This window comes from Panthera uncia, chromosome A2 (genome assembly GCF_023721935.1).
Source record: "Panthera uncia isolate 11264 chromosome A2, Puncia_PCG_1.0, whole genome shotgun sequence".
Classification (NCBI taxonomy): Eukaryota; Metazoa; Chordata; class Mammalia; order Carnivora; family Felidae; genus Panthera; species Panthera uncia.
Window position 1 is genome coordinate 70,154,526 of NC_064816.1, and position 22,738 is coordinate 70,177,263.

General features: G+C 35.9%; 1 protein-coding gene across 3 annotated transcripts in view; it reads right to left on the reverse strand.

The window, feature by feature from the left end:
- The window catches only part of SUGCT (succinyl-CoA:glutarate-CoA transferase), a 768,020-nt gene that overhangs the window by 371,229 nt on the left and 374,053 nt on the right, over window positions 1-22,738 (reverse strand). For all 3 annotated transcript variants that reach the window (XM_049642763.1, XM_049642762.1, XM_049642764.1), the window contains one exon: window positions 12,768-12,870. In XM_049642763.1, coding sequence (XP_049498720.1) covers window positions 12,768-12,870 — 103 coding nt within the window. The remainder of the gene's footprint in view (window positions 1-12,767; window positions 12,871-22,738) is intronic.

Genomic DNA, 22,738 nt, shown 5'->3' on the forward strand with positions numbered 1-22,738 from the left:
ACCATCTCCTATAATGGTTTTCAAAATATAGTTTGTACCAGAATAATTCTGGGAAATCTACATAAGCCAATACCTGAACCTCATCCAAAGACATTAAAAATCACTGGGCTTGGTTAGTTCCAGAAATATGAATTTTAACAAGGCCTCTGGATGATTCTAACCCAGGTGTTCTTTTGGAGACCACTCTAAAAACACTTCCATAAAACTTTTACATTTGTCTTTCAAAAGTAGCAATAAATGGGAGACCAAACCTAGCAAGGTAAGGACAAGGAGCCTAAGAACTCCAGCAGAGCACAGTAAGACCTTCTTGAAGGTGTAAGCATAAGTGTAAAGAGGGTCAGCACAAAGTACAAAGTAAAAGAAATTTAGACGTGGATATTCTGATAGGGTAAACAACTTCAGGACATCCTAGAAAGACAGACTGGAAGTTACACTTAAAAATCAAATCACAATTACTTCTGGAAGTCTAGGAACTGTGTGAGTGTCCAAGGTTGTGATCTCTCAGAAGCAGTCACAGAGGAAATCCCCAAGCTATTAGTCCCTGGCTAAAAAAAAAGGCAGGGGGTGGGGGGAAGGAGACTGTAAACTCAATAGCAGCTTCCAAGTCACACACACGACCAACTACAAAGGATAAAAATCTAACTGGGTAAGAACATCCTCAGGGTTCTTAGTAAGTGGCTTATACCTACTCAGGGAAGACCTGGAGCTAAAAGATAAAAGTAAGTGGAAACCATCTGAGCTGGGACCTCAGTGGCTATGCATTGCAAGGAAAATGGTTCTCACAGAATGGATGCAGGCAAGTCACTGTTGTATTACCTGTTAAGCAACAAACAAAACAATGCCTGGGGTTGGAGGAGATCTAATATATCCAGATGGCAACAAAAAGGTATGAGACATGCAAATAAACAGTAAAGTGTGACCAATACACAGAAAGAAAATGCTGGCAATAGAAACTGCCTTTGAAGAGGCCCAGATGGTGGACTTAGCAGGCAAAAACTTCAAAGCAGCTATTATAAATATGTTCAAAGAACAAAAGGAAATCATGCTTAAATAATTAAAGGAAGATATGAGGACACTGTCTCATCAAAGATACCATATCAATGGAGAGATAGAAATATTCCAATTATTTAAAAGGAACCAAATGGAAATTCTGCAGTCAAGAAGTACAATAACTGAAATGAAAATTTCACTGGAGGGGCTCAACCATATACTTGAATTGGCAGAAGAAATAATCAGTAAATTTGGAGATAGATGAATAGAGATTATGCAATCTGAAGAAGAGGAAACAATGAAGAACAGAGCCTTAGAGAAATGAGAACAGAGCCATTTAAAAGCACCAACATACACATAAATGGGAGAACCAGAAGGAGGTATGAGAAAGTGATGAACAATACCAAAGAAATAATGGCTGAAAACTTTGGAAATTTCATGAAAAACATTAGTCTACACATCCAAGAAGCTCAATGAACTCTAAGTATGATCAATGTAAAGGGATTCACATACACCCAGACACATAATACTCAAAATGTTCAAATACAAAGAAGAAACCCTAAAGGAGCAAAAGAAAAATGACTGATAACATACTAGGTAGCCCAGTAAGACTAACATGTAACATCTCATCAGATACCATGGAAGTCAGAAGGCACTGGAGCAATGTATTAAAAGAGTTAGAAGTAAAAAACTGTCAAACAATATTATAGCCAGCAAAACTATCTTTCACAAATGAAAGCAAACTAAAGATAATCCCAGATAAACAAAAACTGAAAGAATTTTTTGGTATCAGATTTAAATTGTAATAAATAGCAAAGAAAGTTCTTTAGGCTGGAAGTAAATGATATCATATAGCACTATGAATCCACACACAGATACACAGCAGAAAACCAATAAAATAATAATTAAGGCAATTACAAAAAACAATGTAATTACATATTTGTTACTTTCTCCTCTTGACTGATTTACATAGCTACTGCAAAATCTATAAAGACCTTATCAAACTCAACACTCAAAAATCAAATAATCCAGTTAAGAACTGGGCAGAAGACATGAATACACATTTTTCCAAAGAAGACATCCAGATGGCTAACAGACACATGAAAAGATGCTCACCATCACTCATCATCAGGGAAATATAAATCAAAAATATGATGAGATACCACCTCACACCTGTCAGAATGGCTAAAATGAACAGCACAGGAAACAACAGGTGTTGGTGAGGATTCATAGAAAGGGGAACCCTCTTACACTGTTCATGAGAATACAAATTGGCACAGCCACTTTGGTAAACAGTATGGAGTTTCCTCAAAAACTTAAAAATAGAACTACCCTATGACCCAACAGGTACACTACTAGATATTCACCCAAATGATACAAAAATACTGATTCTAAGGGGCATGTGCACCCCAATGTTTATAGCAGCATTATCTATAATAGCCAAATTATGGAAAGAGCTCAAGTGTCCACTGACTGATGAGTGGATAAAGACGATGTGGCATGTATGTATGTATGTGTGTATATATATATATATGTGTGTGTGTGGATATATATATACACACACACACATATACACACACACACACACACACACAGAGAGAGAGAGAGAGAGAGAGAGACAGAGAGAGAGACAGAGACAGAGACAGAGAGAGAGAGAGAAATATTGTTCAGCCATAAAAAAATAATAAAATATTGCCATTCACAACAACAGGGATGGAACTAGAGAGTATTATGCTAAGTAAAATAAGTCAGTCAGAGAAAGACAAATACCATATGTTTTCACTCATATGTGGAATTTAAGAAACAAAACAGATGAACATAGGGGGTAAAAAAGAGAGAGAGGCAAACCATAGAACAGACTCTTAACTATAGAGAACAAACTGAGGGTTGCTAGAAGGGATGGGCTAAATGGGTGATGGGCATTAAGGAGGGCACTTGTGATGAAAACTAGGTGTTGTATGTAAGTAATGAATCACTGGATTCTACACCTGAAACCAATATCAACTGTATGTTAACTAACTAGAATTTAAATAAAAATGTGAAACAAACAAAAGCTATTGCAATAAACAGTATGTATATAAATATACTATTGGGCCTATAATATGTAAATGTAATATATTTAACAATAATAGCACAAGGGGGGTGGACAACAGCAACAAGATTTACTGGATTAAGGAAAGGACATCAGATCCAACTCAAATCTTTAACTCAAATCCATAGGTATAAATTAAGAAAATAAGATGGCATAAAAAGATTAATATAAAAATTCTATGAATATTTATTTGCCCTTATTTCTTTCATCAGCAACTCTGAAAGATTTAATACTGTATAACATATTTTATAGAGAAATAATTGTAACAGTGTATTGCTGAGTTTATAATATGTATAGATGTTATATATCTGAAACTATATATATACATATACATATATATTGTATACATATAAATGTATATGTATACAATATACATATATTATACATTATACATACAATATACATATACATGTATATGTATACAAATATACATATATTGTATATATATATGGAGCTATATAGGAGTAAAGTTTCAATATTTCACTGTAACTAAGTCAGTATAAAACTGAAGTCAATTCTTTTTTTTTAATTTTTTTTAACGTTTATTTATTTTTGAGACAGAGAGAGACAGTGTGAACAGGGGAGGGGCAGAGAGAGAGGGAGACACAGAATCCAAAACAGGCTCCAGGCTCTGAGCTGTCAGCACAGAGCCCGACGCGGGGCTCGAAGTCACAGACCATGAGATCATGACCTGAGCCGAAGTCTGACGCTTAACCGACCCAGCCACCCAGGAGCCCCTGAAATCAATTCTTTTTGACCACCTACCCACCCTTCTTGCCTCTGGCAACCACCAGTTTGTTCTCTGTATTTATAGGTCTGATTTTGCTTTTTGTTTGTTCATTCATTTGTTTGATTTTGTAGGTTCCACATATACAAATCACACAGCATTTGTCTTCCTTTAGGACCTTCTAGGTCAATCCATGTTGTCACAAATGGCAAGATCTCACCTTTTTTATGGCTGAATAATATTCCTGTGTGTGTGTGTGTGTGTGTGTGTGTGTGTGCCACACCTTCTTTATGCATTCATCTACTGATGGACACTTGAGTTCTTCCATATCTTGGTTATTATAAATAATGCTGTAATAAACATAGGGGTGCATATATTTTTTGAATTAGTGTTTTCATTTTCTTTGGGTAGGTATCCACTAGTGGTTATAAGTGAAGGTAGTGGGAGATACAGGCTGCCAGTTATGGAATGAATTAGTCATAGGAATAAAAGGTGCAATGCAGAGAATATAGTCACTGGTATTGCAATAGTGCTGTATGGTGACATATGGTGGCTATACTTGTGAGAACAGCATAACTATAGTTGTTGAATCACTATTTTGTACACCTGAAACTAATGTGACATTGTGTGTCAACTAAACTCAAATAAAAGAAGCTGAAGTCAATTCTGATAAGTTAAGGTATATATTATAGGCCCCAAAGAAACCAATAAAAAAAGCTCAAAATATCATCAAAAGTTATGAAAGGAATTAAAATATTACAGAGGAAAATATCTACTTAATACAAAAGAAGGCAATGAAAAGAACAGCAATAAAAAAGACTTGAGACACATAAAAAACAAAAAGCAAAATGTCAGGTGTAAATCCAACCACACCAGTAATAACTAAGTGTAAATGGCTTAAACAATTCAATCAAAAGGCATACATTTTCAGGTTGGATTAAAAAAAAAAAAAAAGATCCAACTATATACTGTCTACATAAGAGATACTTTATATTCAAACATGCAAATAGATTGAAAATAAAAGGATGAAAAATATGTACAATGCAAACAACAATCATAAAAGAGAATGCAGTGACAATACTAATATCAGAAAGTAGATATTAAAACAAAAAATCTTGGAGCACCTGGGTGATTCAGTCAGTTAAGTGTCTGACTCTTGATCTCAGTTCAGGTCACAATCTCACTGTTCATGACATTCAGCTCTGCATTGGGCTCTGTGTGGACAGCATGGAGCCTGCTTGGGATTTTCTCTCTCTCTCTCTCTCTCTCTCTCTGCCCTTCCCCACTCATGCATGCTTGCTCTCACTCTCTCTTGCTCTCTCTCTCAAAATAAACTTTAAAAAATCAAAAACAAAATCTTACTAGAGTGAAAGACAAACATTTTATGATGATAAAGGGATAATTCATCAAGATGATATAACAGTGATGAACATATAAGCATGTAACAACAGAGCCCAAAATAGATGAAGCAAAAGCTGACCAAAAGGAGAGACAGACAATTTACCAATAACATTGGGAGATTTCACACCCAACTTTCAATAATGTCTACAACAAGGCGGAAGATCAACAAGGAAATATAAGAGTTAAATAATGGTAAAAATAAATGAGACCTAACAGACATCTACAGAACACTCCAATAGAATACACATTCTTAAGAATACATTGAACATTCTGAAGAATGGATCCTATAATAAGACATAAAATAAGCCTCAATAAATTTGAAGGAGCTTAAATCATTCAAAGTATGTTTTTCAAACACAATGAATAAAATTAAAAATCAGCATTAGAAATCTTGAGAAATACACAATTGTGGAAATAAATAAAAATGTTTAAATAATTAAAGTTCTGAAATGAACACTTACATTAATAGGTTTTGAACAAGAATGACAAGAAAATTCAATGGGAAAAGAATAGTCTTTTTTTTAACAAATGATGCTGAAAAATTTGGATATATCCATATGCAAAATAGTGAAGTTGGACTCCACACCTTACAGGATGAGCATACACACACACACACACACACACACACACACACACACACGTGCCAGATTGTTCACAGACCTGAATGTTAGATGTAAAACTTACAAAACTCTTAGAAAATACAGCCGTAAATATTCATGTCCTCAGATAAGCAACGGTTTCCTAGTATAGCACATAAAGCACAGGTAACAAAAATAAAAGAGCTAAATTGCAAATTCAGGGTCCATTTTTAACTGCTGAGTTCTTACAGAATGTTGAACTCCATTTCAAGGTCCCTTTAGACTTTGAATACACCATTTTGTGGGTCTTCTTTCTTCATCATTAATCATTTTAGGAAAGTTCTTCAAATATCAATGGTGCTCAGTCCCTGTCAATCATTGTTCATGTTCAGTACTACCAATAATACAAATAGAATGCTTTTTAATTAATAACTACAACACCATGGTAATGAAAAATGTTCTTATTTGACTAAATCTGTGAAATCATAACATTCAGTATTGGCTGTCTGAGACAGAGAAATACAGAGAGAATAACTTTACAAAACAAACAAACAAACAAACAAACCCTTCAGATATTCCCAGGTCCCAAATAATTTCAAAATCACTGAACAGTAAAAGTTTAAAACCTCCATTAAATTCCTCTTAGTCACTGAAAAAGAATATATGAGTAATATGACAAACTGATTGCAAAAAGTATTTAAAAGAATAAAGAGTTTTTTGGTAAGTTTCATGATAAAGACATTTTGCAAGTCTTTGTCATATCTTAAACTTCTGTTAGTTCATTAAATAGGATGATTTGTGACTATTATTTCTCACTACTAAAATGCCCAAAACATTTATATGTAACTCTTCTGTGATTGATGGACACTCTTTACCTTGAACTGGACTGCAGGACCTCCTTGGAGGAAGCTTTATTTTTGTTTATTTACTGTTTTCCATCATACTCTCTTCCCTTGCAAAATATCTACTACAAAACCAATATATATATAGGTATATGTATTGGTATATATATATTATATATTATGTAATATAATATCTATGAGAGTGTGCATGCACACAAGCTAGTGTTGGCCATCAATTACTATTTGCTGAACAAATGAGTGAATGTCTGATTGAATGAATAAGCAAATACATTCTCCTTTGCCCTGAACCATGCCTTTGACATTTTTATAAAAAGATAAAAAGTAAAGGAGGCTTTTTTTCTTTAACATAAACTCTACAATCTTATTTCCATCACCATCAGTCAAGTAATGTTCAAGGCATTTGAATTGGCTATCTAAATATATAGAAGTGTTATCATTCAAAGAAACTGGTGCATCCAATTTTCTTAGCTATATTTTAAAAATAAGCACAAAATGCCAGTAATGTTATAATATGTCCTTAATTTTGATTTGACATTTTAATCGGTTTCCTCTTACATTATTAGGATCCTTCTCAACACAATAAAATAACACTAGATATTACTGCCTAATGCTTTTTATTTTAATATAAAATTGAAGGCTTACACTCTCCATTTTTATTTCATTTAATCATGTAAGTCTAAAACACATTATTTCTTCAAAAATTTAAAGTATTAAACCCAGGTTCATAAAACAAACACACACATAATATATCTGAATTTGTTCACCATCTAAAATGTGTCATGTATATATTCAGAGATGGGCACAAAATTTGTTTTTTTATCTCCTTCGTCTCCCAGGAATTATTTCCAGACATATTGTTTTACTTCAGATCTTCATCAACTGTTTTCCTGTTGCAAGGAGCACTGTAGGTATGCGTGCTTCCCAGCAGTATTAGAGACAAGGATATAATTTTGTCTGAGGTGTATAAGACCCCCAGGGCTATACAACTGTATTTCAATAAATATTAACTAATGTCATTGAGAAGGCAATCTTTAAATTTTTTTTTTTCAACATTTATTTATTTTTGGGACAGAGAGAGACAGAGCATGAACGGGGGAGGGGCAGAGAGAGAGGGAGACACAGAATCGGAAACAGGCTCCAGGCTCTGAGCCATCAGCCCAGAGCCTGACGCGGGGCTCGAACTCACGGAGTGCGAGATCGTGACCTGGCTGAAGTCGGACGCCCAACCGACCGCGCCACCCAGGCGCCCCGAGAAGGCAATCTTTAAAATGCATCAACAATGTGTGTGTGCATGCGTGCGTTTGTGCGCATGTGCAGAAGCACGTGCATGCATGAGTGTAGAAAGGGCTTGAAAAACAGCTTTGTATATTGGGGTGCTTCTGACACTTACTACATGAATATTGAAACTTTTTTTCCCAGATGCTCAGATATTTTGCCAAAATGTGCTAAAAAAAAACCAAATCACTTAGAGAATATGAGCTAGCCTAGAGATTAATAAAATCTCCAACTTCACAGGCTTCCACAAATAATGATATGAAAACAACAGACAATTTTAAGCCATCAAATATTTCAATACTTCATTCTGTTTGTTTCTATGACATATTTACCCCATACGAAAGATTTGCTAACGGAGTTGTAATGGCCTTCTGGGACCGGAAGAATAAGGTTTCTGTAGAAAATGTTAAATTAATTTTGATGGTGATACAAAGTTAAGGAAGGGTTGTTAAGGGATGGCTTGCGGCCATGGGGTGGGGTTTTGTTTTGGTATCCTTTTAGAGCCTGCAGGTGTTTGGCACCAGCTAAAATCAGGGCCAGCTGTGATATTTCAGTTCTGATATTTCCCTCCCAATAGTTCTCAGAAGTGATGCTTCAGGGTGATGTCTTACACCTGATGTATTCAACTTGTGTGGTAGAAATGTGAAGACTTTGTTAAATAACATCAGTTTTGCGACACCCTTTGCCCTCTCTTCCCCACCCACAGGTCAAGGCATCAAGGAGAAAAAAAAAAAACATTAATCAGACATTCAGTCATTCATCTCTATGTATTTTTTTTAATTGCGCAGTTCAGCAAAGAATACACTAGAATCGTCAAACACACAGTATTAACCAAAATACAAAAGACAGGATAACACAATCTCTTTTGATTCTCATGGTAGATAATGATGCTTTTAAATGCTCTCAGTGGTGAGATCCATACCTATTTTTGCAAGAATTTGAATAGTTTCTATTAAAAGCTGCATTTTCTTTTAAGTTTGTTTGGGTTGGAAAACCTCAAACCACAATGTATTTCATGCACATGTTCCCAAGGGTATGTTAAATAGGACCATACTGAGGTCATCTAGCAAGTTTTTTAAACTTTTTAAGAATTCCTTTAATGTATTGCACAATCTTGGCCTGATTAAAAAAAGATATTTTAAGAAAGCACTTGGAAAAACGACCATGAAAATCTAGATGCAGATAATCTCCATTATACTTCTATAATACACAGACTTTTCCACAGATAATTTATCACTGAGGGAGAAAAACAATAAAACTACCACTAAAAAGGCTTTTGGATCAAAATTTCTCAAAGCTATCAGTAAATCCAGACCAAAACCCCCATAGTATTCTTGATTGACTTAACAGTGGATACTTTAGGATCATTTCGACTACGCAGTCTGTAGCATATAACCAGAGGATAAAAGGTAGACAACCTTGTCTCTATCCAAGAAAAAAAAAAAATCATCTGTTCTTTCAGTTGAGTCAAAAAATCAAGTTTTCTTGGAACAGGAGGCCATGATGAAATTATTTAGGTTAGCAGTAGTTTCTACCGTCAAGTAAATTTTTGTTGTCTACCAAGTCTAAACCATAGATGAAATGTACATGTCCCACTATAAGTAGGCCCACAGAAAATTCTCTCTTGCACTGTGATGCTTCTTTTTTTTTTTTTTTTTTTTTTTTTTGGGTTAGACATACCCCCTCTTCACTTCATCAAAGCCTCACTTCCTGCGCCATGTTCCAGGCCTTGTACTTCACCCAAGTCAATTTTCAGTTGAACTAGCAGCTGTGCTGGCACAGCACACACGGAGAGCCAGCCACGGGCGCCAGCGGCACGGTCCCACATCTGAGCACAAGTGGCCGGTTCCACATACCCAGGGCCAAGAAACTCTACAGCTCATGGGGGAAAAACAAGGGAGGACACCTTAAACGGAAATGATACTTGTACAGAAAATAAAAAATAAAATAAAAGGAATTTCAGCAATCAGAAATGATGAAGGTTGAGAACTTGGCACAGAGTTTGTAGATGCATTTTCTTAAAAGAGTATTAGAGCTCGGTTTTAAGCTAACGATCCCCTCCCCACAGCCACACTAAGTTTGTTTGTATCCACGAAACAAAGGTAAGTAAAAGAGGGTGTTTCTTTTTTTTTAAACAAAAATATGACCTTAAAGAACACCATCATAACCAGGGATATTACCATCTGGCAATCCCTACTGCCCTTGATAAACACTATCTCTCGTAACACAACAATATAGAGACAAGATCCTATTTCACCACTTTACAGTTGAGTAAACTGAACCCTAGTAAGTTTATAAAGCTGCCCAACAATTTTGACTTCATGGTCTTAACCATTATGTTGTGCTTACCTCCCCTAGGCTTTCCAGACAAAGGGTTTCCAGCCAGCACTATAGATAGAGCTTGTCAGCCCCACTCAGGGGTGCACAATAGCCACCTGATCATTTGGAAAACCTATACTTTGCAGAGTTAGCCAACTCATTCATTCACTGATCCATGCATCAACAATATTTAATGTGTATCTGCTATTTAAGTCCATTTTAAATTTATTTTTCAGAACGTAAGATAATTACTAAGTTCATGCTAAATCCCTAGCACTTGGTACATAATAAGTACAAGACTGGTTTGCCCAATGAACTTTTAAAGCAGTCCTAAAAAACAACTCCATGATTTTGTCACATTTTACATTCCTTCCAAAATTCCAAATTATATGGAATTCTTTAAAAAGAGCCCAGCAATTCCAAGCATAGGGGAAATACAGTGGCCTTACCTCTTGTGCCAAACAATCCTACATACAACTGCCAGAGCCATCTTTGGTAACTTTCAAAATGTAATGGTATGCTGCTCTCTTGTCTTTCTAAAACTCCAAAAAACTTTGAAGTGTACGCTTGGTATTTAAATCGCAAAGAAGAATGAAATTATATATAAAAGAGACCAACTCTATTCTTGCGACTAGGGTACCTTGTCAGTAATCATCACTGTACAGTTAAAAATTTTTGATGTTAGAATTGTAATAGTTACAATCTTCTTTTTGGTGGCTAAGAAGGCAGTTTTCAGAGACCCTTGGGGTAGTAGCACAAGTTGGTGTCCTGGCTCAGGTAATACCACTCTTCTCCATTTGAAAAATGATTGAAGTCCTAAAAACATGCCATAGACCAACAATAGAAACTTCATGCAGGTCCAAAAGAGACGAGATACAGAGATTCCAGTAATTAAACTAAACTACAAGGGAAAATTGGGAATGAAAAATCTAATTATCCTAGATTTGGTCTGAACCAGAGCAGACTGCATTGATCAATTTGAAGAGTGGAACCTTGGTTCCTTGTTCAACAAAACCTAGAAAATAGGTCACATTAGAATATACCTACTGATTTTTAAAATAACGTTCTTTGGGGTGAATTTACGCCTGATGAAACAGGTGGAGCAACGGAAATGCTGATGATAAAACTCTCAGAAATTATCTCTAGAGAAACATGCCCTCACATTAATTGAATTAAACACCAAGTCCTACACGCCTCAGTACCACTTTTAAGTGGGAAAATAATAGTACAACGCACCCACCCATTCCCCCCCAACAATTTAAAGTCAGAGCTTGGCCTCATTCAAAGTCGTGAAGTGAGGAAACTGGTCCTCTGGGTCTAGTACATTTCAGGGCATGCATGCTGCTACATCATTGCAAAGAGTCACCAGACAGTGATCCATGATATAGTGAGGACCCTTCCACATAAACTCAGCACACATCAAGTGGGCCCCCTTATCTCAAATACTTATTGGCCATTGTTTTATTACGGACAAAGCCTTGCCATTTTCACGATCTTGGCAGGAAAATAAACCCAAAGCAGAATTCCTGAATTCATTCACTTTTTTTCCTCCAGTAAATACTGTAACCATTGAATCAAATACATCTCAATTCTCCTTTAAGCAGGTATTCATGTAAAATATAGATACCAAAGGTAAAGAATTAGGTCAGCTTCCAACGAAGTTCTCCTCTCTTAGAAAACATCGTATTCCATTTTCAATAATTCATTTCAAAGAAAAATCTGTTACAATGAAAAGAATTTTTTTAAACCTGTAATTTTGAAGCATTGGAAACTGACAAGATATGTGAATAATCATAGTGAAAGCTTCATAGAAAAATGGAGTTCCTCTACCTTTTGGGATTAATATGTGAATCCAAGAAACAGTAAGTTGCCTGCAGTGATACTGATTAATAAAATCAGAAATTATTTCGATACCATCTAAAAATAATTATTTGAACAATGTTATAGAAAAAAATATTTTTTCAGGTGATCCTTATTCCTGGGCCCAAGAAGAAGCCTATAAGAATTGTACAGATCAAATCTCTATTCAAGAACAATTAATTCTTCACAAATAATGCCCTTTATTAATCAAAACATATAAAAGCCTCTCATTTGCAAAATCAATGTAACCTGCTTTGTACAGTTTAAGATAGCCATCTGACAAGATATGGACTATAACTGTGAGAGCTGTCATACTTCCTTCTACAGAGAATGATCTCCAAGTGCCTGATCCCAATCTTTCAATTGTCTATATTTCTATTTTTCAGGAAAAACGAATGTCCTGACCTTGCAGGCTTTATGTAGAGACTGTTGAAGAAATATGTTAGATCTGATGGACATAAAAGCATGATTATAGACAGCCAGTTCCAAATTGATTCTTTTTACTTCAGACCCACAGTCTAACATAATAGTCAAAAATCATGTTATATGACTTAAGCTCAAGACCAATGGCTAACAGGTATTTATATGAATCAATCTGGATAAGAAAGAGAGGCAATATGTACTAAAAAACTGCAATGTACTAAAAACTTCAAAAACCAAACCTGGGGTTCTGCAAATACATTCTTCATGTTGTTGATTGGGCCGTATGCAACCCCACTGCCTTCAAAGAGGTATAACCACTTGCTGGTCATTTCTTTTTCAAACCTAGGAACACACCAAAAAAAGATGTATTTTTACAAAGAATGTAACAACATTTTTTCTCATATGGCCCTCTTTTGAACCAACCAATAACGACAAAAATATGTTTCTTAGACTCTCTTTGCTCCTAGTTTTGAGAATGTTGTCTAACTGAAACAACTCGACTTGCCCTGCAGTGGTAAGAACAGCCACCCAGGTCCCGTTGTTTGAAAATCCACCTTTAGAGATAAAACTCCTCCTACTTCTGTCCCTGTGTGCTTTTTGACAGAGAGCCCACTGGAGAAGAGAGATTATGTGGGGAATGGTTTTAACTGAGTTTCAATTGTTGTGGTTTTGAGCAGTTTATAAATATAATAATAATAATAATAATTGCAATTTTGAGCATAATGTCATTGTGCAAAGTATTTTTTAGGTATAAGGCATAATACACCAGTGTAAGGTAGACACTGACATACTAAATTATTCCTCAAAACAAAAAATAAACAAATGTTGCGTTAGCAGTGCCTGGGTAACTCAGTCAGTTTAGTATCCGACTCTTGATTTCAGCTCAGGTCATGATCTCATGGTTCGTGGGTTCAAGCCCTGCATCAGGCTCTGCACTGGCAGTATGGAACCTGCTTGAAATTCTCTCTGCCCCTCCCTTGCTCACACTCCTTCTCTCTCCCTTGTTCTCTCTCTCTCAAAATAAATAAACATTGTTAAAAAGGTAGTTGTTTTAAAAGAAAGCTATGTGTTCTACCCCTATTATATTTAAGGTACATCAGAGCTAACAGCCACAACCATTGGCCTAAAAACAACTTTAGGTACTTATTTGCACCGTGATTTACTAATCAGAACAAATCTAGGCATGTGAAGACTGATATATCAGTTTAGCCATTACCTCTCAAATCCAACCAAGTCCCTTACCTCTGTTTGTTTTTTCTATAATTTAAAATTAGGCTCCACAGACCTAAAAGCCTAATTGATTGCCTTTATTTTCTCTATTAGGTCTCAAGAAAAGGGGACCTAATTCATTAATGAGATTCACTGTTTTGTATTTTTTCTTGTTAAGACAATGAAATAGAACACAATCTTGGATCTTCAAGGCAACTGAACAGTGATAACTTGTAAAAGAGTTTAGAATTACTAATTGTTAAAGTGGCGAACTATTTTCAGTTAAGTAATAATCTAGGTGAAAAGAGATTTTTAAAACGCCTTAGGTAAAATAGATTATTGGGAGCAAGTAGAAGGTACTACTATGGAAAAACAAGTGAAAATATAATTGAAATAGTATTCATGGATTTCCATTCAGCAATCTTACACATAGCTAGAATTAACCTTAAATTTGCAGATTCTGTGGGAAATTATGTAAGAGAAATACACTACTCCTTCCACTGTTTAAAACCAGGGTAAAAACAGTATCAATACTTTGAGGACACTTTTCTAATCTTATTATTATGACAAGATTTTCTTGTACATTTGAATCGCAGCCAGTAATGTTAACCATCCCTATGTAGTATACAACCAAACACTTCCCTTCTACATACTGAAAAGCATTCTTTCATGGGAACACCACCATGCACATTAAATGTCTTACAATAATCAATTCTTCACAACCTTATTTTCTTTTCAATGACTGTTAAAGTCATCTCCTGGCCAAGACTTCCTGAGACATATATATCACCAGAATGATATATGCTGAAAGAATAAAAGAGATACTTTGAACTTGGAGCCTTTTCAATCAAGGTGTCAATTACTTAAATTTTCATAAACGGAGTATTATAATGGTTAAGCTGATAAATTTTCAAGACAAGTGAATTTATCACCACTGGCCTCACCCAAGTGGCCTAAAAGAGCCGCACAGAAAATGCATGTCAATATCCAAACAAACCCATGGCTGCAGACTTGCCAACAGAAAACTCAGGGGAATAGTTGCAGTTTTAGTATTTATATAAGCTTTTCACCACTGGGCAAAAGCAAGGGATTTATTTCATGTTATGGAAAACAATGGACGCACTTTGGAAATGAGACAAGGGAGAGAGGCAGTGTCTGGAGCTGCAGTTGTGACCACTGTTTGTGTATTTGCGTGGGTGTGGGTGTGGAAGTGTTCGTAAATGCCTTAAACTCAATCAGTCAGAGACAGAACATCGCTACATTCCGCTGCTCCCAGAGGACACATCCATCATTTTCCTCTGAAAATCTATCTCTTGATCTAAATCTGATGTGGAATCCTTTCCTTTATCTATGCAAAAAAGCTGTAAGCGCATGTTTTTATTAACCACAAAAATTCTGCTGAAAAAAAAAAAAAAAGGAAAAGGAAAGAGCTGCTCTAAATCACTTTTCAGGCAGTATAATACTGAAGGTAAGACAGGAAAGTGTCCCTAGATCCAGTGAAGTGAGCCTCAAAACTAGAGCCTCCTCTGGGACGTTACTTGGAAACTCATTAAACAAACCAGACTTAATTGTGAACTTATTAAATCAATCCACATATTACATTTTAGATTTTTGCTGAATTCACTTGATGTCAGAATGAGTATTGTTAACCAGATCGCATCACTTAGGTAGATGAAACACGAAGACGGACTTGAGTTTAAATTTCTTTGCATCAAGATTTCACTTAAAAAACAAAAACTCTTCTCTTTAGAGAATGGTGTAACGTTGCAGCCAAATGCAAGACCAGAGAGAAACTATGAGGCATGGGCCATGAAGGTAGAGTTGGAAATAATTCTAACGTTAATGATTACTAAATACTGGTTATTAAATTGTTTGGTCTATATCTTGTAGCTTTTATCCTCACAAGCTACTGTAAGGTAAATATTATTCTCATATGATCAGTAGGAAAATCAGGTTTGGAGAAATTAACCTGCTCAAATTCATACAGCTTTAGCCCCCCAACCTTTTTTTGAGGTATGACTGACCAATAAAAATTGTACACATTTAGCTTGTACAACATGGTTTTTTAAAGAGTGAAATGTGGTGCAGTGATTTAATATACATATACATCATGAAATGATTATTGCAGGCAAATTAATTTACACATCCTTCACCTCATGGTTACCATCTATGTGGGTGAGGGGGGAAGTGAGACCATTTAAAATCTACTTAAGAACAATTTAAGTATAAAATATGGTATTAAAACCTATAATGACCATGCTATGCGTTCAATTCTCAGAACTTACTCATCTTATAACTGAAAGCTTGTACCCTTTGACCAGTATTTCCCCACTTTCCCCACACCCTAGTCCTGGGCAACCACCATTCTACACTCTGGTTCTAGGAGTTTGACTTTTTAGATTCCACACATAAGTGAGATCAATGCACTGTTTGTATTTCTGCATCTGGCTTATTTCATTTAGCACGAAGATGCTTTTTCACTTCAAGCTCTATCTCCTTACATTAATACTCATTCATTCCTGATGTTTTTAGTAATAATGTGTTTTGTGTCAGTCATGGGGATTACAACAATAAAAACGCCCCTGTATTCAAAGATCATAAAGGAGACCTAAAGGAGAACACAGCTAAAGAAATTGATGAATTGCAATGCAAGATGCTAAGGCAAAAAAATGAGTATACAACCTGAGTTAAAGTACCAAAAAAGGAGACCTGAACGGGGCCTGGTGAGTCAGGAAGGAATTAAAAAACCAGGTGACATTTGAGCCAGCTGTTGAAGGATGAGTTAGCATTTTCCATGGGGAAGATGGAAAGAAGGGTCTTCCAGACAGAGAGAACAATATGTACAAAGACCCATCCTGGAAAGAATCTAAAGTCTCCTGTGCCCTGAGTGGCAAAAGATGAAAAATGGGAAAAGAAGGTTAGAACTGGAGTGCAAGGCATCTTGTCTGCTATGCTAAGGATATTGGATTTCCACTGGCAACGAGGAATCCAGAGAGGTCTTTCAGCGGGGGACTGACATAATCAGCATTAACACATTAACACAGAGAACGGAGAGATACAGATGAGACCAGAGGCAAGAAAACTTGAAAGGAGGTAATGTACTCTCTCTCCGATGCATCTTAAATCTTCCCCTCTATCAATATCTTCCATATTGTTGTCAATAATAAACAATTTTCATTGGAAAAAAAAACGTTTTCTTGGCGCTCTTACCCCTTTTGCCCTCTTATTTATCCATTTCCAGTCTGTCATGGCTGCATAAGCCTCAGAAATCTGATTTGTTCACCAACACTTTTTCTTACCCAGACTCCAAGAGTCTTCAGTTACCACTTGTCAAACCCAATATTCTTTTCACAGTCCTCATCTTACCTGCTCTCCGCGCAGCATTTGATGCTTTTGACCAGCCTATCTTTACATCCTATAGTACTATACTTATTGGATTTTTAAGACCTCTTTGGCCATTTCAGTTTCTTCTTTTTTTTTTTTTAATTTTTTTTCTTAATGTTTTTATTTATTTTTGAGACAGAGAGAGACAGAGCATGAGCAGGGAAGGGGCAGAGAGAGAGGGAGACACAGAATCGGAAGCAGGCTCCAGGCTCTGAGCCATCAGCACAGAGCCCGATGCGGGGCTCGAACTCACAGACTGTGAGATCATGACCTGAGCCGAAGTCGGGCGCTCAACCGACTGAGCCACCCAGGCGCCCCTCAGTTTCTACTTTAAATTATTTTACCTTTTTCTTCCAGTCCCAATATTCTTTGTTCTTTTTCACCTAAGTAATCCTGTCGTCTCCATGGAGATGGTACCCAAATCTGTATTTCTAGCCCTGACCTTTCCCCCATCTCCTCTTTTTAGTTGCCATAGGATATTTCCACTCAGATGCACTACCATACCCATAAACACAACACGCCCATGGATGACTACCACTTCTGTTGCCCCCATAAACCTTGTATTTCTCCCTTTCCTGAATTCACACTTTTGGCTAACTCAGGAACTCGTTTTTTCGTCATCTCTTATAAGTGACACATAACGGGCCTGCAGAATCAACATTTCAATAGTTAAGTTTTACTTATCTAGTCTGACACTTGGACTGTGGCAATAGTAGACTAAAAACTTATTGCCTCCAATTTTCCTCCTTTTACTAAAGTGAATTTTAGATGTCTCAAATCTGTCCAATTGTCTCTTTTCCCCGGATGACTATCTTCTCTCACACTAGAGAAACAGACTATCTCTTCACTGCTATATCCCCAAAACTGAGAACACAGTTGGCACCCAATATTTGCTAAATGAATGAGTATACGACTAATTGGTCAGAATAAGAGGGTCTTAGTCACATTAGCTTGAATAAATGGGGTAGATTACTTTCTTCTAAAACCTTGCTGACAGTAGGTATATTTAGATACTGAGGTTTGGAGAAGGAAGACAATCTGAGGGTCTTAGGTTTAAAAGCAGTATCACAATATCTCCTCTTTTCCTTCTTCCTTCACACTGCTCTTTAAATTCTTCACAGAAATATGTCTTATTGAAAATAAATTTCAAGTTCCCAACAACTAACTTACAAACAGATGCTTAAAACATAATGTTTTGATTTAGGGACTGACTATGTTATCCAGAAAATCATAAGATCTCAGGAATTAAAAAGACCTTAAAAACTATCTATTGTTTTCTATGGCTCTATAAAATCATCCTATTTTGCACATTGTACATATTTCTATTAATAGCACAGTGTCAGTCCAGTTACTGAAAGTATTCAAACACAGGAAGTGTGCACAACAGAAAAGGCATGAGATGTGGATAGATATTGAGTTACAGCCCCAGCACCACCTACCTATATGACCTTAATAAAAATATCAGTTAATAACATTCACAATTTTTCAAATCAAATTAATTCTCACAACGATCCTGTGAGAAAGGTATCATCATGGTCATTTTAAAGGTTTAAACCTTTAAATAAACCACAGTTTAGAGAGTTTAAGTAAACTTTTTAAGTCATATCAAATTAAGTAGCCAAGCTGGAAGTCTATCCTGGGTCCAAAGCCCATGTGTTAACCACAACTTTCTACTGTTTGACTCAAGGTAGCAAAGTCCAGGAGAGCAGACCAGACAAAGCTCTGTGAGTCATGTGCAGCCAAAGACCAGTCCCAGAGAAGGCTTCAAAAGGAGTACTTGAAGCCTAGCATCTTGGTGTTACTCTTAACTGAGAGCCTTTTATCTACCAGGCACCATAAGAAATACTTTGCATATATTATTTCTAGTCATCATAATCCTGGGAGGTGAGTTTTATGATGACTGAGTAAATTAAGGCATAGAGAAGTCAAGTAGGGAGGTATATGTAAGAGAAGGCTCAAATCTATCCATGGGTGGGATTTTGAACTTGTCTTTCTCTATGTTTGCTCAGTAGGGTCGACCTGCTAGAAGTCAACATCAACCCAACCAAGCTCAGCATGCAGTGGCACCCTTAGGCCACTGGCATATCAAAGTTGGGGGACAGAAGCAAGTTAACTCTGTACTGGGTGAGGTGCTTGGTCTCCAACAATTCCCAATTTCTTTCCCACTGACCATTGATCAATGCTATGGTTCCATAATGTCTCATAATATTGACCACCATATTCCAATCTGATCTTTTCAAGAATCCTATGAGAAAGGACAAGTTATCATTATTTTGAAGACGAAAAATTTGAAGCATAATTGGGAGTCATACTCAATCTTTATATTCTTGGCTCAGAGCTCATCTCACTATGCACTGCTGCCATTTATGAAAGATAATCAATAAACAAATCAATAAATGAAATGTATTTCCTAACCTCCCTTAGCTTTGTGATGGTAGGTAAGTGGTTTAACTTTTCTGAGTTCTAATTTTCTCATCTGCTATAAGAAAATTATAGTTGCAAATTGCCTAACATGGCACATAGCATATAGTAAGTACCCAATAACTGGTATTCCACTTAGTAGTTGTGTCACTTATACTAAAAATAAACACGATAATAAAATATGCCTAAACTGCAATCCAAGGAATGCATTTTAACAATTTATACAGCAGATCCTATTTACTGCTGATCATCTCTCAGATATTTTATGGCTGTAAAATATAAGTATATATATGTCAAATCATTCATTATGCCACACACCTAAAACTAATACAGTATTATATGTCAATTACAGTTGACCTTTGAACAATATCAGCTTGAATTGCGTGGGTCCACTTACACACAGACTTTTTTCAATAAATACAATACAGTACTGTAAATGTATTTTCTTTTTTATGATTTTCTTAATAACATTTTCTTTTCTCCAGCTTACTTTATTGTAAGAATACAGTTTATAATACATATAACATGCAAAATGAGTTAATCACCTGTTCATGTTATTAGTAAGGCTTCTAGTCAACAGTAGCCTACTACTAGTTACATTCATAGACACTCAAAAGTTATAAAGAGATTTTTCAACTAACTGCGTGGGAGTCTGGCACCCCTAAGAGTCAACTGTGTACCTCAATCAAAAAATATTATTTATTTATTTTAGAGAGAGAGCAGATGAGAGGGGCAGAGGGAGGGAAAGAGAATCCTTAAGCAGGCTCCATGATCAGCACAGAGCCCAATGCAGGGCTCAGTCCCATGACCCTGGAATCGTGACCTGACCCAAAACCAAGAGTCAAATGCTCAATCTCCCGAGCCTCCCAGGCACCCAATCAAAAACTATTTTTAATTTTGAAAATAAAAATTCAAAGCTTCTGGGACTTCTAAAATGTATTTACATGTCACTTTGTTATTTTTTTTCTAGAAAATATCAGTGTTTGTGCAGTGTAAATCATTGGTGATGCCACCAGTGTCAGGAATCTCAACTGGTCTTCATTACATCTGGAGATCTCATGGTAGGTAGCGACAATGCAGAGATTTCAAGCTAAGCAAGGGGTAGTAGAGCAAATACATTTTAACCAGGATAGCATCCAGGAGGGTTGTAACAATTTAAAGAGGTACCAACATCACTATAGCTTGTAGAGAAGCCACAGATGTTAAATCTTGTCTTTCTGGCTCATCCTAGTGGTTCAGAGGAAGTACAAAGTCTCAATTCCTGTCAGTGACAAAAGAGAATGCCTACTGCGAGGTCACACTGTGTCCATAGATAGACAAGGTCTCATTTCCTTAAGAGGTCCATGGATACCCCTGGGCAAAATATGGTGACTTAAAAGTTAGTGACAGCAACTTGGAGCCTTTGCCCTTTTACCTATATCTCCCGCCTGACTTTATGAGAGGCTCAAAGAAACTTTGTCTTCCATGGTCTTCAGAGTTTCTTGAGTGAAGAATATGGCAACATTTGTGGCAAAAGTAAAATCACATCCATCTTGGTTTTATGAGTTTCTCCCCACTTTTGGGTCAGAACAGAAAAGTATTTCAAGGATAAACTATATACAGAGACTCTGCAACAAGTTTTTAAATCTTTGAGTCCCCTCAATCATTTTTCCACATCAAAATTCAGGACTCAAAAATGTAAGTTATTTTGGAGGTCTAGTTAGTTGTATTTTCAGAGAAGTTTTATATGAAAATCCAAATGTAACTTAACTAACATTGGAATATGACTTTATGTTATAAAAGCATTCTTCAATGCACACAATGATTTGTTCATATAATTGGAAATATGAATCAATTTGCAAAAAAAAATTATATTTTTTTGCATAAGCACAAAGGTAAACCTTATCTTGCTGCAATACTGTTTCTACGGAAGAGTTGTCAATTTGCCAACCACAGTTTTTTTTAATATAAGTGTCAATATCTGTATACCCAGAACCCATAATCTTCTAAAATTTGTACACATTAATTCCATCCCCTTATACAAATAAATATAAATACATTTGTGGATTTCCTCTAAGGGTGGCTATCCAGAACAGTGGAGAGAAAGTTTTCACACCCCATCTTCTTGATATACAAAAGACTGTGCCTTTAAACTCCAAATAATTTTGTGAAAAACACAGAACGCTAAATAAATATCTTGCGGGGACTTAACAAAAACAATGGAGAATTGCAAAATACATTACACTGGAAGACAGTGAGAACTGAATATAACTTTGTAAAGAAATGCTGTCCACATAACATACAAGTTTTGGGGAGAGTTTATTTCAATATAATAGCAATGCTTTCCTGTGATTTTTAAAAGAAAATTCAGGAATGTTATCCACTAGAGTTAGTTTTTAAATTATTAAGTTTATTTTTTATTTTACTCTTGTAAAATATTTCAAACATGCCAAAAAGTATAGGAATAGAAAGCTATAGGAAAGAAAATAATACAAATACTTATGTCCCCTCACCTACCCACATCATTAAAATCTTAACATTTGAGCATCTGTGTTTCCTATCTTTAAGGAACAAATGTTGCCAACAGAGGTGAAGCCCCTTTTGTACCTCTCTTTTACCTTGTTGCCCTTTTTCTCCTCTTCAAAAGAAGCACCATCCTATTAAATACATGTGTATCTGTTGGAATTAATCCATGAGCAATAAAAGGTATCATGTGGGTTTTTAAACTTTATACTGGAACTTGCTTTCATATTAAGCATTTTAATTTCAAGATCTATCTGTATTCATACATACGGATTTGGTTCATGTGCTTTATCCACTGGGCACATTCCTGTGTGAATATTCCGCAATTTATCTTTTTTCCTACTTATGGTCTATTGTTTCCAGTTTCCTACTATTACACATGATGCTCAATAGAACCTTATAATTTTCTCTATTCAAGTAGGATTGATTCCCTAAGGTATACATAGAGAAGCAGAATTGCTGAGTCATAAAGTAGACATATCATCAGCTGTATTAGATTTTGCCAGACTATTCTCCAAAGAGCTCCATACAGCCTGATGACAATTTTTGCTTCTTTCATGCTCCATATTCTCACCAACTTTTGTTATTGTCAGACTAAAGTTTTGTCACTCTGGTAGAGATGAAATGGTATCTCATGGTTACTTTAATTTTTTTTATTGTTTATTTATTTTTGAGAAAGAGACAGAGCACAAGC